This window comes from Amblyraja radiata, chromosome 9, assembly GCF_010909765.2.
Source record: "Amblyraja radiata isolate CabotCenter1 chromosome 9, sAmbRad1.1.pri, whole genome shotgun sequence".
Taxonomy (NCBI): Eukaryota; Metazoa; Chordata; class Chondrichthyes; order Rajiformes; family Rajidae; genus Amblyraja; species Amblyraja radiata.
Window position 1 is genome coordinate 72,865,359 of NC_045964.1, and position 12,805 is coordinate 72,878,163.

The 12,805-nt window shown below is 43.6% G+C and overlaps 1 protein-coding gene across 1 annotated transcript in view; it reads right to left on the reverse strand.

Annotated features, from left to right (window-relative positions):
• ccdc197 (coiled-coil domain containing 197) overlaps positions 1-12,805 on the reverse strand; it is a 30,447-nt gene that overhangs the window by 1,424 nt on the left and 16,218 nt on the right. The window contains exons 5-8 of the mRNA XM_033027727.1: positions 11,606-11,688; positions 7,771-7,943; positions 3,373-3,483; positions 1,296-1,412 (exon numbers count right to left, since the gene is read on the reverse strand). Of these exons, the coding sequence (XP_032883618.1) occupies positions 1,296-1,412; positions 3,373-3,483; positions 7,771-7,943; positions 11,606-11,688 (484 nt within the window). The remainder of the gene's footprint in view (positions 1-1,295; positions 1,413-3,372; positions 3,484-7,770; positions 7,944-11,605; positions 11,689-12,805) is intronic.

A 12,805-nucleotide genomic window follows, 5' to 3' on the forward strand; every position in this document is an offset into this window, starting at 1 on the left:
GTCACGTTCTTAATGAACTGTGAAAAAGGCCCAAGGGATTGAATGGCCTCTTCCTATTCCTATGGTCATTAGTGTTTCATTGTGGGAATTTCAAGCTCAAGGTAGCTAAAGGTATCGGGGGGGGGGGGGGGGGGGGGGGTAATAGAAGGCAGGTCAACCAAGGATTAGATTTACAGTAAGACATAAGTAACAACATCTGGTGCTGGGGACAATTGCAGAGACAGGTGAACCCAAGGAGACATTTGCATAGTAAATTCCCCAAAACACATTGCAGAGTATTTCAAATAAAATAATTGGTTCAAATAACAAGAGGAAGTAGTTATCAAGCAATAGAGCAAACAATTGAGTAAAAAAAACTAATGCTGGAACATCTGCATGACACCCACCCGCAGAGTCTTTCCAGCATCTGCAATCATTTTTGTCTCCACGCATGCTGCCTGACCCATTGAGCTTTTTCGGGTAATTCTTTTTTTGCTCAAGATTCAAGCATCTGCTATCTTTTGTATCTCCATTGGACTACAAATGGAGATGATTTATGATGCAAGCAGAGAAGTAACAACTTTAATATCCTGACCTTCACCTTGTCCAGCTTTGAATAAGTACATCAAAAAAGGAGAGGAAGATAAAATGGAAATAGGTTTAAGAGGGAACTCCAAATCTTGGAACCTAAGTATTTGAGAGCCTGGCTGGAAATGGTAGGTGATGGGAATCAGATCCACAACAGACTGCAAGGGAGGAATTCATTTTCAGATATGCTGAGGCGTGGAAGAAATTAAAAATAAGATAAAAGATTTCAAAAATCGGGGTATTTTCAAATTAAGAACCAGTGTAACTTGGCAACCACGGGGTCATTTGTTAACTTAGTTGTAAAATCATACAGCACGAAAATAGGCCCATCAGCCCAACAAGTCCATGCCAACCAAGATGTCCCATCTACACTAGTCTCACCAGCCCGCATTTGGCCCATATCCCTCCATACACCTCCTATCCATACACCTGTCCAAAAGTCTTTTAAATATTGTTATATTATCTGTCTCAACTACCTCCTCTGGCAGCTCGTTCCATATACCCACCATCCTCTATGCGAACTTGCAGGATATGAGTTAGGTACCAGCAGCATGGCTTTGAATAAGTAAGTTGCAAGTTGAGAAGAAGACGAAAAACTAATTGGAAATGTCAAGGCCGGGAATAACCGTGATAAATTGGAGAGATCAAGGACAAATGTATTTTATATGACAATAGCTTATAATAGAGGTAGAAGTGACAGCTTTTACATAGATAACAAATATTCTTACCTTCACCATGTCCAATTTTGTCAAAATACTCATCTCCTCCAGAATCCCATAATGCTTGGCATGGCACTGTTCTGCCAGATTGTTAATAGCCAACAAGAGAGCACCAACCTCTTCACTCTAACAATAAACAAACAATGAAAGATCGCTTTGAACATTGTCTTAAGTTGCCAATATTTACAGCAGATCATTTAGATGCTGTATTACAGATCTTAAACCAATCTCTAATGAGGTAGTTGAGGCAAGTACTATAACAATATTTAGAGTCATAGAGTGATACAGTGTAGAAACAGGCCCTTCAGCCCAACTTGCCCACACTGGCTAACATGTCCTAGCTACATTAGTCCCACCTGCCAGCATTTGGTCCCTATCCTTCCAAACCTGTCCTATCCATGTACCTGTCTAACTGCTTCTTGAATGCTGGGATAGTCGCTGCCTCAACTACCTCCTCTGGCAACTAAAAGACATCTGGACAGAAACATAGATATGAAAGGATTTGGAGGGATATGGGTTTAACACAGGCAGGTGCGATTAGTATAGATGGGACACTTTAATCAGCATGGGCAAGTTGGGCCGAGGAGCCTGTTTCCATGCTTTATGACTCCATGACATTCTTCCAGCCTTTACCACCCATTATTTCTTCGGATATCATCATTCCTTCCCACCTATGTCCTTCCCAATATGACTCGGCCACTTTTTTCTCAACTTTAGACTTACAGCATGGAAACAGGCCATTTGGCCCACCGAATCAGCACCAACCGATGATCATCCATACACTAGCACCATCCTACATACTAGGGACAATTTACAAAAGCCAATTAACCTACAAACCTGCACATCTTTGGACTGTGGGATGAAACCAAAGCACCCAGAGAAAACCCACGCGGTCACAGGAGAACATACAAAATCCATAGACAGCACCCGCAGTCAGGATTGAACCCGGATCTCTGGCGCTGTAAGGCAGCAACTCTACTACTGTGCCAATGTGCCGCCTAAAAGTGTTGCCATTCTCCACTCATCACCATCTCTCCCAAACCTTTGTTTTGAACTTAGTTTAGAGATTCAGTGTGGAAACAGGCCCTTCGGCCCACCGAGTCTGTGCTGACCAACGATCACCCATACACTAGTTCTATCCTACACACCAGGGACAATTTACAGAAGCCAATTAGCCTACAGACCTGCATGTCTTTGGACTGTGGGAGGACACCAGAGCACCTGGAAGAAACCCATGCAGTTACAGGGAGAAGGTACAAACTCTATACAGACAGCACCCGTAGTTAGATCGAACCTGGGTGTCTGGTGCAGTGAGGCAGCAACATTACTGCTGCGCCACTGCATCTCATGCTTATATTACAGCATTCTGACCCTGCCCCAGCTTATGACTGCATCAGGAAATGGCAGTGGATTTTGCATGATATTATGTCAATATATTTTAATAGGTGGAAAATGAAGAAGAAATCCTCCATTAATATCCATTGTCCTCTTGATGGGTGGGCCTAAAGAAGAATGTCCAATCAAAACTTATTGACCCAATTCAGTTTATCTGCCCAAATGGCAGAGCTGCTGAGTACTTCAAGCATTTTCTGTTTATTTTAATAACTGGATGAACAGGTTTAACAGCCACACCTGTCTTTGCAAATGCACCAAGAGATATTTACAGAAGGTACAATATTCAAATAATGAAACCTGGTCAGACTGAAATAAGAAACCATTTTTAAAAAAATATTTCTGACTGTACAGGAAAGTAGATCAAGATTAAAATACAGAATTTACGAAGTAAGCTATATAAAGAGGAAATACTTTGGACTGAGCAATACTGAGGAAATTGACAATATTTTAACACATCATTTATAGCCCTTCATAACAATCTTGTCATAAGCCAATGTATTTCTACCCATAAATTAGGTTTGAAAGTTAAATAGCAAGATCTTTTACTACATGTTGCTTAGTATCTTTTGCAAATAATTCAAATCCTTCATATTTCTCATTTTGAGTATTAACTGAAATTTCTGGTAGTACTAAAAAGTAAACGCAGCTTAATAATTTCTTTAATTTTCTCCTTGATCATTCTGCAATTTACCTGTTGAATAAAATGGCCTCGGTGCAGGTTTATCTTCTGTTCCATCCGTTTGTTCTTCTCCTTCATTTCATCGCATTCCATTCGGAGTTGTGAAAGCTGACTAGTCATCATCTATTGAAGAGCAAAGATTTATGAGAAATGCCAAAAAAAAACTATAATGTAGTGAATACTATTTCCCACAGTGAAAAGAGGCAAATTGTCCTTGCATAATATTGAATTAATATCTGATAATCCACGGCTATCTACTGGAAGTTAAGGTTCAAGATGTTTATGGAGCCATGTCAAATAGCCAGCCCTCAAACCTAAAGTCATAAGGTCATAAGTGTTAGGAGCAGAATTAGGCCATTTGGCCCATCAATCATGACTGATCTATCTCTCCCTCCTAACCCCATGCTCCTGCATTCTCCCCATAACCCCTGACACCCGTACTATCAAGTCAGTGCAGACCACCATACTAGTCAGAGCATTGCTATTCTCTATGACATTTCATTCATTCAATCATGAACTACACAATTGCAACAACATGGCTGATTACACAAATGGATGCAAATATTTACACAGGTAAGTAGTATTTGCAGTTCAGAAACAGTCTTTTCATCCAACAGGGTTAGGCCTCTGAAGACAGACGCAAAATGCTGGAGTAACTCAGCAGGATAGGCAGCATCTCTGGAGAGAAGGAACGATTGATGTTCCTTCTTATTATGCCTCTACTGTACTTAGCTTTCCATATGACCCACTTCCTTTATCCGATCCCTTCAATGATTTTGAAGGACTTTATCAGATCATCCTTTAATCTTCATTTTTCTACAGGAAAGAGGAACATCCATTTTTAACCATTTCCAATAGTTGCAACCTCCCAGTTCTATTAAATGTTTTAGTTCTTCCCCCTTCTAAAGAAGGGCCCCGGCCTGAAACACTGCCTGTCCATTCCTCCCACAGATGCAGTCTAACCCACTGACCTCCTCCAGTACTTTATATATTGCTCTAGATTCCTGCATCTGCAGTTCCATGTGTTTCCTCAAGTGTTTTCTGGCTTCCCCACAAACAAGCTTTTGGTACAACTGTTCCTGGTTGCAGTAGTTGGGGGAGCAAGTTATCCAGTGAACTCTCCGCTGGGTTTATTGGTGACCACCTTATATCTATGGATCCTACTTTGGATCTCCTTTACATGCTATATATACCCTTTCCCTAATCAGGTTTAGTTTTGATCACGTAAAACAAAACTTACATGATCATTGAGTAGGCTGGGACTCAATTCCCCAGAGCGCAGGAGGATAAGGGGTGATTATGGAACAAGCTGCCAGAGGAGGCGCAGCAGTAGAGTTGCTGCCTTACAGCGCTTGCAGCGCCGGAGATCGGGGTTCGATCCCGACTACGGGTGCTGACTTTACGTAGTTTGTACGTTCTCCCCATGACCGCGTGGGTTTTCTCTGAGATCTTCGGTTTCCTCCCACACTCCAAAGACGTACAGGTTTGGTGTAGGTTAATTAGCTTGGTATAAATGTAAATTGTCCCGTGTGTGTGTAGGATAGCGTTAATGTGTGGGGATCGCTGGAGGGCCTCTCAGGTCCCTTTTAAATCTTTCCTTTTTCAACTTAAACCTATGCCCTATAATTTTAGGCTTGCCTAGACTGGGGAACGGACTATGGCTATTCACCCTATCTATGCCACTCGTGATTTTATTAACCTCCACAAGGTTTCCCCAGCTTTCAGTGCTCTAAGAAAAAAACACCCACCCAGAGCTAGATAGGGCTCTTAAAAATAGCGGAGTCAGGGGATATGGGGAGAAGGTAGGAACGGGGTACTGATTGGGGATGATCTGCCATGATCACATTGAATGGCGGTGCTGGCTCGAAGGGTCAAATGGCCTACTCCTGCACCTATTGTCTATTAAGTCTCTCCTTATAACTCAAATCTTCCAGACACGGTAATTTTCGTGTAAACCATTTTTGCACCCTTTCCAGTTTAGTGATATCGATCCTGTAGCAGGGTGACCAGAACTGTACACATTGATGCCACATAAGTGTGAAACAATTGGCTGAGAGGATTAAGTATTATTTAACTCTCTTGACAATCAATGGTGTTCTAATCACAAATTCTACACCATCAGCCTCTTAATGAGTGTGGGTATCAATGTTAAATAAATACTGAACTGACCAGATGTATCAGGCAATTTTAACTGCATATTCTTATCCTGTAGAATCATCACATTAGGAGATTGAAGAAATTCAGCATGTCCCCAATAGTTCTTAAGGGCCTGTCCCACTTTCACGACCTAATTCACGACCTTTTTTATTCGTGGACATTTTTCATCATGCTAGAAAAACGCCGCAACCTACCTGACGCCACGAGTACCTATGACTAGCATCACAACCTCCTATGACCTACCTAGGACCTCGTGACGACCATGCTGCGAGTATGAGTCAAGGGCAAACGGCAGAGGTCGTGAATTAGGTCGTGAAAGTGGGACAGGCCCTTTACAATCTTCTACAGATATACCATTGAAAGCATACTGTTGGGTTGCACCACGGCTTGTATTGGGAACATCTCTGCCCAAGACTGCAAGAAATTGCAGAGAAGTGTAGGTGTAGCCCAGTCCATCACACAGACCACACTTCCCACCATTGACTCCATCTAACATCAGGCTGTCTCGGGAAAGCAGCCAATACTCGTTAATCAAATACTTTTCCCGCCCCCGTCATTTCGTCTTCTCCCTGCTCCCATTGGAAAGAAGATGCAGAAGCTTGAAAATGTGCACCACCAGACTCTGGAGCTGCGTTTTCAGAGTCATGAGAGCTATAATGTGTCAGAAGATGCGTAAGATGCTATTCTTTGAGCTTACATTGCACTTCGCTGGAATAGCATGGGAGGCCAAACACAGAGAAGTGGGGGTGGAATGGAGAGTTTAAGTGACAACCCACTGTAATAAAAACAGAAAATGCTGGGAACACTCAACTGCTCAGGCAGCATCTGTGGAAAGAGAAACCAAATTAATGTTTCAAGTCTGTGACCCTTTGTGAAAACTAGGATAGGCTCAGGGTATTCCCGGCAGTCATTCCCCCCCCCCCCCCCCCCCCCCCCCCCCCCACACACACACACACACACCCACGCCTGTGTTTACCTAGGACCTGTGTGCTTGGTCCTGCTCCTCCTCTATCCTTTCTCCCCTGCAATCAGTCCAAAAAAGGGTCCTGGCCCAAAACGCCACCTATCCATGTTCTCCTGGGATGCTGTCTGACCCACTGAGTTACTCCAGCATTTTTTGTCTTTCCTTGGCAAACCAGCGGGTGCAGATTGTAAAGGGTGCTCTGCAAAATGGTCACCCAGTCTGTGCTTGATTTCTCCAGTGGAAAGAAGATCAAATTGTGAGTACTGAATGCTTACTGCACCACTACAGAAGCAGTGGCTTGAGCAAAACAGAAACTCAGCAGGTGAGGCAATCTGTGGAAGGAATGGACATACAACATTTCGGGTCGGGACCCTTCTTGAGACTTACTGTGGCTTTGATTATACCTGCGTCACCAAATTATAAGTGATACGGATTGAGCATCAAGATTGTGCAAATATAAATGGTGTTAATTTGAAATAAAATCTGATAAAGTCGAGCAGGTGAATAAACAACCAAGAGGAAAGACAGCTGCACATTTTTAATTGGCTGCCATGGAAACATTGGACTCTCCTTTAGGCTTTAGAGATACAGCACAGAAACAGGACCATTGGCCCAACGACCCATGTTGATCAGCGATCACCCCGTACACTAGCACTATCCTACACATTAGGGACAATTTACAATTTATATTGAGGCCAATTAACCTGTACATCTTTGGAGTGTGGGAGGAAACTGGAGCACCCGAAGAAAACACATGCAGTCACAGGGAGAACATACAAACTCCATATAGACAGCATCCGTAGTTATGATCAAACCTGGGTGCCTTGCGGTGCACAACAGCAACTCTACCGCTGCACCACCGTGCCACCCTACAACGCCACTGAGCTGCCCCACATAGCTGCTTTTGTTTCTAGATATTAAACATAGAAAATAGGTGCAGGAGTAGGCCATTCGGCCCTTCGAGCCTGCACCGCCATTCAATATGATCATGGCTGATCATCCAACTCAGTATCCTGTACCTGCCTTCTCTCCATACCCCCTGATCCCTTTAGCCACAAGGGCCATATCTAACTCCCTCTTAAATATAGCAATTAGTGGCTCCCTCTTAAATGGCCCAATTAGCTTTCCATTTCTTACATAAGGTGAATATTATGATATAATAGGTGGGATGAATAGAATACATCAACAAATCATTGGTCTCCTTTTGTCTTTATATGGGTGAAGAAATTCCTGTGAAGAGACGTAAGCTAGTTTCTAACAAACCAGGGAACACTTAATAAAAGGCATACAAGTTTTGAAGTATCATATTCTTGATGCACAGCTTCCAAGTTGTGCTGTTGCTGCTCCAACTCATCCGACAACCTGGTCAGGTTGATTATCAACGTCTCGTTGGTGGACTGGTGCGTTTCAGATTTTTGAATGATACTCATCACCAGAGATTCTACGCCATAGTCCAAGTAGTCTGGAACATAAACAAGATTAAACTATACAGGTATACTGCAATCACCCATGATAACTTTTAAATGCAAACAAACCATTATAATAACTCCCAGTGTGTGCATAAAAGAGGCAATCACTCTTAATAAGCAAGGTCTCGACCCAAGACATCACCTATCCATGTTCTCATAAATTCATAAATTTGTATTTTATAGGAGCAGGATTAGGCCATTTGTTCCTTCAAGTCTACTCCACCATTCAATCATGGCTGATCTATCTTTCATTCTCAACCACATTCTCCTGCCTTCTCCCATAACCCCTGAACCCTTACTAATCAAGAACCTGCCAATCGCTACCTTAATAACTTGGCCTCCACAGCCATCTGTGGCTATGTATTCAACAGATTCACCAATCTCAGACTAAAGAAATTCCTCGTCATCATCTCCTTTTTAAAGGTGCGTCCTTTTATTCTCCAGCAATGCCCCCTAACCTTCTGAGTTACTCCTGCACTTTGTGTACTTTTGTGTATTAATCAGCATCTGCAGTTCTTTGTTTCAATTCTTATGCAGATTCTACCTGGTCTGCTTAGTACTTCCAATAGTTTCAATTGTACTTGAAGGTGCTTCAACAGGTAACTACATACTTGTTCATTGAATTTCTTTAGTCACTGATATAAAATGCCTTAAACCAGATTTCTCATTGCTAAAACTGACAATCAACTTCTAATATGTGTCCTTTTATGATAAGTAATTACAAATTTACTTTTAAAGACTTCCTGTTCAGTCAGTAATGACGGTAGTGAATCTGTTGTATTCATTGCCACAGATGGCAGTGGAAACCAAGTAATAGGCTATTTTTAAAGTGGAGAATGACAGGTTCTTGTTCAGTAAGGGTGTGAAAGGTTACTGGGAAAAGGCAGGAAATGGGGTTGAGAGGGAAAAATACATCAGCCATAATCGAATGGTGCGGCATACTGGATGGGCCGAATGGTCTAATCCTGCTTTCATGTCTTATGATCGTATGGTTATGGTGGTCTGTGAGTTGCCAATGTCCCACCACAAACACATAGAACTCCAAAAGAACTTCAGGGTTCTGGACTTTATTATGAGAATGGAGTGGGGAGGAAAAATCAGAAAGAAATAGAAACAGTGAAAGAAGTCAATCAATCTATCATCATGTTATTGTTAACTCGGGCAAGGTACGTGAAGGCATGATAAAATGTAACCTCAAACTTCACACTGTTCCAACACAGCAAAGACAAATCATAAACCTCAAATTACACAGTTAATTCAAACTCTTGTACGTTAAATAAGAAAGCACAGTCACTTTTTCATTTTAAAAAGATGGCGTACAATACATATTTAGTTCAAGTTCAAGTGAGTTTATTGTCATGTGTCCCTGACAGGACAATGAAATTCTTGCTTTGCTTCAGCACACAGAACATAGTAGGCATTTACTACAAAACAGATCAGTGTGTCCATATACCACAATATAAATATATACACACACACAAATAAATAAACTGATCAAGTGCAAATAGCAGATAATGGGCCACCAATAATCAGAGTTTTGTCCGAGCCAGGTTTAATAGCCTGATGGCTGTGGGGAAGTAGCTATTCCTGAACCTGGTTGTTGCAGTCTTCAGGCTCCTGTACCTTCTACCTGAAGGTAGCAGGGAGATGAGTGTGTGGCCAGGATGGTGTGGGTCTCTGATGATACTGCCAGCCTTTTTGAGGCAGCGACTGCGATAAATCCCCTCGATGGAAGGAAGGTCAGAGCCGATGATGGACTGGGCAGTGTTTACTAATTTTTGTAGTCTTTTCCTCTCCAGGGCGTTCAAATTGCCGAACCAAGCCACGATGCAAACGGTCAGCATGCTCTCTACTGTGCACCTGTAGAAGTTAGAGAGAGTCTTCCTTGACAAACCAACTCTCCGTAATCTTCTCAAGAAGTAGAGGCGCTGATGAGCTTTCTTGATAATTGCATTAGTGTTCTCGGACCAGGAAAGATCTTCAGAGATGTGCACGCCCAGGAATTTGAAGCTCTTGACCCTTTCAACCATCGACCCGTTGATATAAACGGGATTGTGGGTCCCCCTCCTACTCCTTCCGAAGTCCACAATCAGTTCCTTGGTTTTCAAGAAGGAACTGCAGATGCTGGAAAATCGAAGGTACACAAAAATGCTGGAGAAACTCAGCGGGTGCAACAGCATCTATGGAGCGAAGGAAATAGGCAACGTTTCGGGCCGAAACCCTTCTTCAGACTGATAGGGGGTGGCGGGGAGAAGGAAGGAAAAAGGAGGAGGAGGAGCCCGAGGGCTGAGGGATGGGAGGAGACAGCCCGAGGGCTGAGGAAGGGGAGGAGACAGCAAGGGCTAACAAAATTGGGAGAATTCAATGTTCATGCCCGCAGGATGTAGATTCCCCAAGCAGAATATGAGGTGCTGTTCCTCCAATTTCCGCTGTTGCTCACTCTGGCAATGGAGGAGACCCAGGACAGAGAGGTCGGATTGGGAATGGGAGGGGGAGTTGAAGTGCTGGGCCACCGGGAGGTCAGGTAGGTTCTTGCGGACCGAGCGGAGGTGTTCGGCGAAACGATCGCCCAACCTCCACTTGGTCTCACCGATGTAGATCAGCTGACATCTAGAGCAGCGGATGCAGTAGATGAGGTTGGAGGAGATACAGGTGAACCTCTGTCGCACCTGGAACGACTGCTTGGGTCCTTGAATGGAGTCGAGGGGGGAGGTAAAGGGACAGGTGTTGCATTTCTTGCGGTTGCAACGGAAAGTTCCCGGGGAGGGGGTGGTACAGGAGGGAAGGGAAGAATTGACAAGGGAGTTGCGGAGGGAGCGTTCTTTGCGGAAGGCAGATATGGGGGGAGATGGGAAGATGTGGCGAGTGGTGGGGTCACGTTGGAGGTGGCAAAACTGACGGAGGATTACTTGTTGTATGTGACGGCTGGTGGGGTGAAAGGTGAGGACTAGGGGGACTCTGCCCTTGTTGCGAGTGCGGGGATGGGGAGAGAGAGCAGTGTTGCGGGGTATGGAAGAGACCTGGTGTGAGCCTCATCTATGGTGGAGGAGGGGAACCCCCGTTCCCTGAAGAATGAGGACATTTCAGATGCTCTGGTGTGGAACGCCTCATCCTGGGAGCAGATGCGGCGTAGGCGGAGGAATTGAGATTAGGGGATGGAGTCCTTACAGGAAGCAGGGTGGGAAGAAGTGTAGTCCAGATAGCCATGGGAGTCAGTGGGTTTATAGTGGAAGTCGGTCAGAAGTCTATCACCTGCAATGGAGATAGTGAGGTCAAGGAATGCTAGGGAAGTGTCGGAAATAGTCCAGGTGTATTTGGTTCAGTTCCTTGGTTTTGCTGGTGTTGAGGGCCAGGTTATTGTGCTGGCACCATATGGACAGTTGCTCGATCTCTCTTCTGTACTCTGACTCATCCCCATCAGTGATACGTCCCACAACAGTGGTGTCGTCAGCGAACTTGATGATGGAGTTCGCACTGTGAGTACAGCAGGGGGCTGAGCACGCAGCCTTGAGTGCTCCCGTGCTGATTGTTATCGAGGCTGACACATTTCCACATTTATTCAGAATCCTTCCTACTTTTTCCAAGAGTTGAAAACTATATTTAAATTAATTTTGTTTACGTTCATTTAAAAAAAACCTGTAAATCCTGTACTCACTTTCAGGCAAATTGTCAACAACCTCCGTGAGGTAATCTTCATACACCTTATTGTTTGACACCCTTTTCTGCAGTTTCTGTTGCCTGTGGATGGTTAGAAAAGCGATGAAGCATTAATTCAGAGAGGAAAAAAATCAGTTGTGGAACATGGACAAACAGTACTGTACATAGTGAACTACTGATAATTCAAAATCTGTTGATTTGAATTAAGTAAACAATTTAAAAGTCAACTGTGTTCAAACGACTTTGTGACATAAATCACAAGATTGTAAAAGATGTTGGAGTGCAGTGCGATATAAGAATCAGGTACCGAAGAGAAATGTTACATATGAAAACAGAAATGGAGTCCAATTGAAAAGAAAACAACATGATAGATGCATTTTGCTCCATGAGTTGAAGAACCCTTTATATCTGCACTGAATCATCCATATTAGCAACAAGAGAAAGACATGCCCATTGGAGTTCAGGGAAAATATTGAAGGTTCAACCCCAAACTGTACATCATCGTGATTTGAAAATAATAATAATAATAATAATGGATGGGATTTATATAGCGCCTTTCTAATACTCAAGGCGCTTTACATCGCATTATTCATTCACTCCTCAGTCACACTCGGTGGTGGTAAGCTACTTCTGTAGCCACAGCTGCCCTGGGGCAGACTGACGGAAGCGTGGCTGCCAATCTGCGCCTACGGCCCCTCCGACCACCACCAATCACTCACACACATTGACACACAGGCAAAGGTGGGTGAAGTGTCTTGCCCAAGGACACAACGATAGTATGCACTCCAAGCGGGATTCGAACCGGCTACCTTCCGGTTGCCAGCCGAACACTTAGCCCATTGTGCCATCTTCACTAGGTCAAAATCTGTTGTCTTACCAACACTTGAAGATGATGTGGTTCAAGAAAGTAGCTCACCACCACCTTCTCAATAGCAATTCGGGATGGCAATACGTGCCGGCTTGTAACATCAGCATCCCACAAAAAGGGATAAATGAAATGTGTTAACATTCTGGAGGTTTCTAACCAAGAGGTTGTTTGTGTTCGTCATTTTCGAGTATGTCAAACTCGACCAGAAGAAAGTGAATTGAAGAAGTCACAAGAAACATTGTGGGAATCGAGGTAAATTACGAATGGGAAAATGTAAATAGCTCGTTCTAAGCTTCCCCCCAGTCTAGTTTCAGTCAAAAACCACCGAAT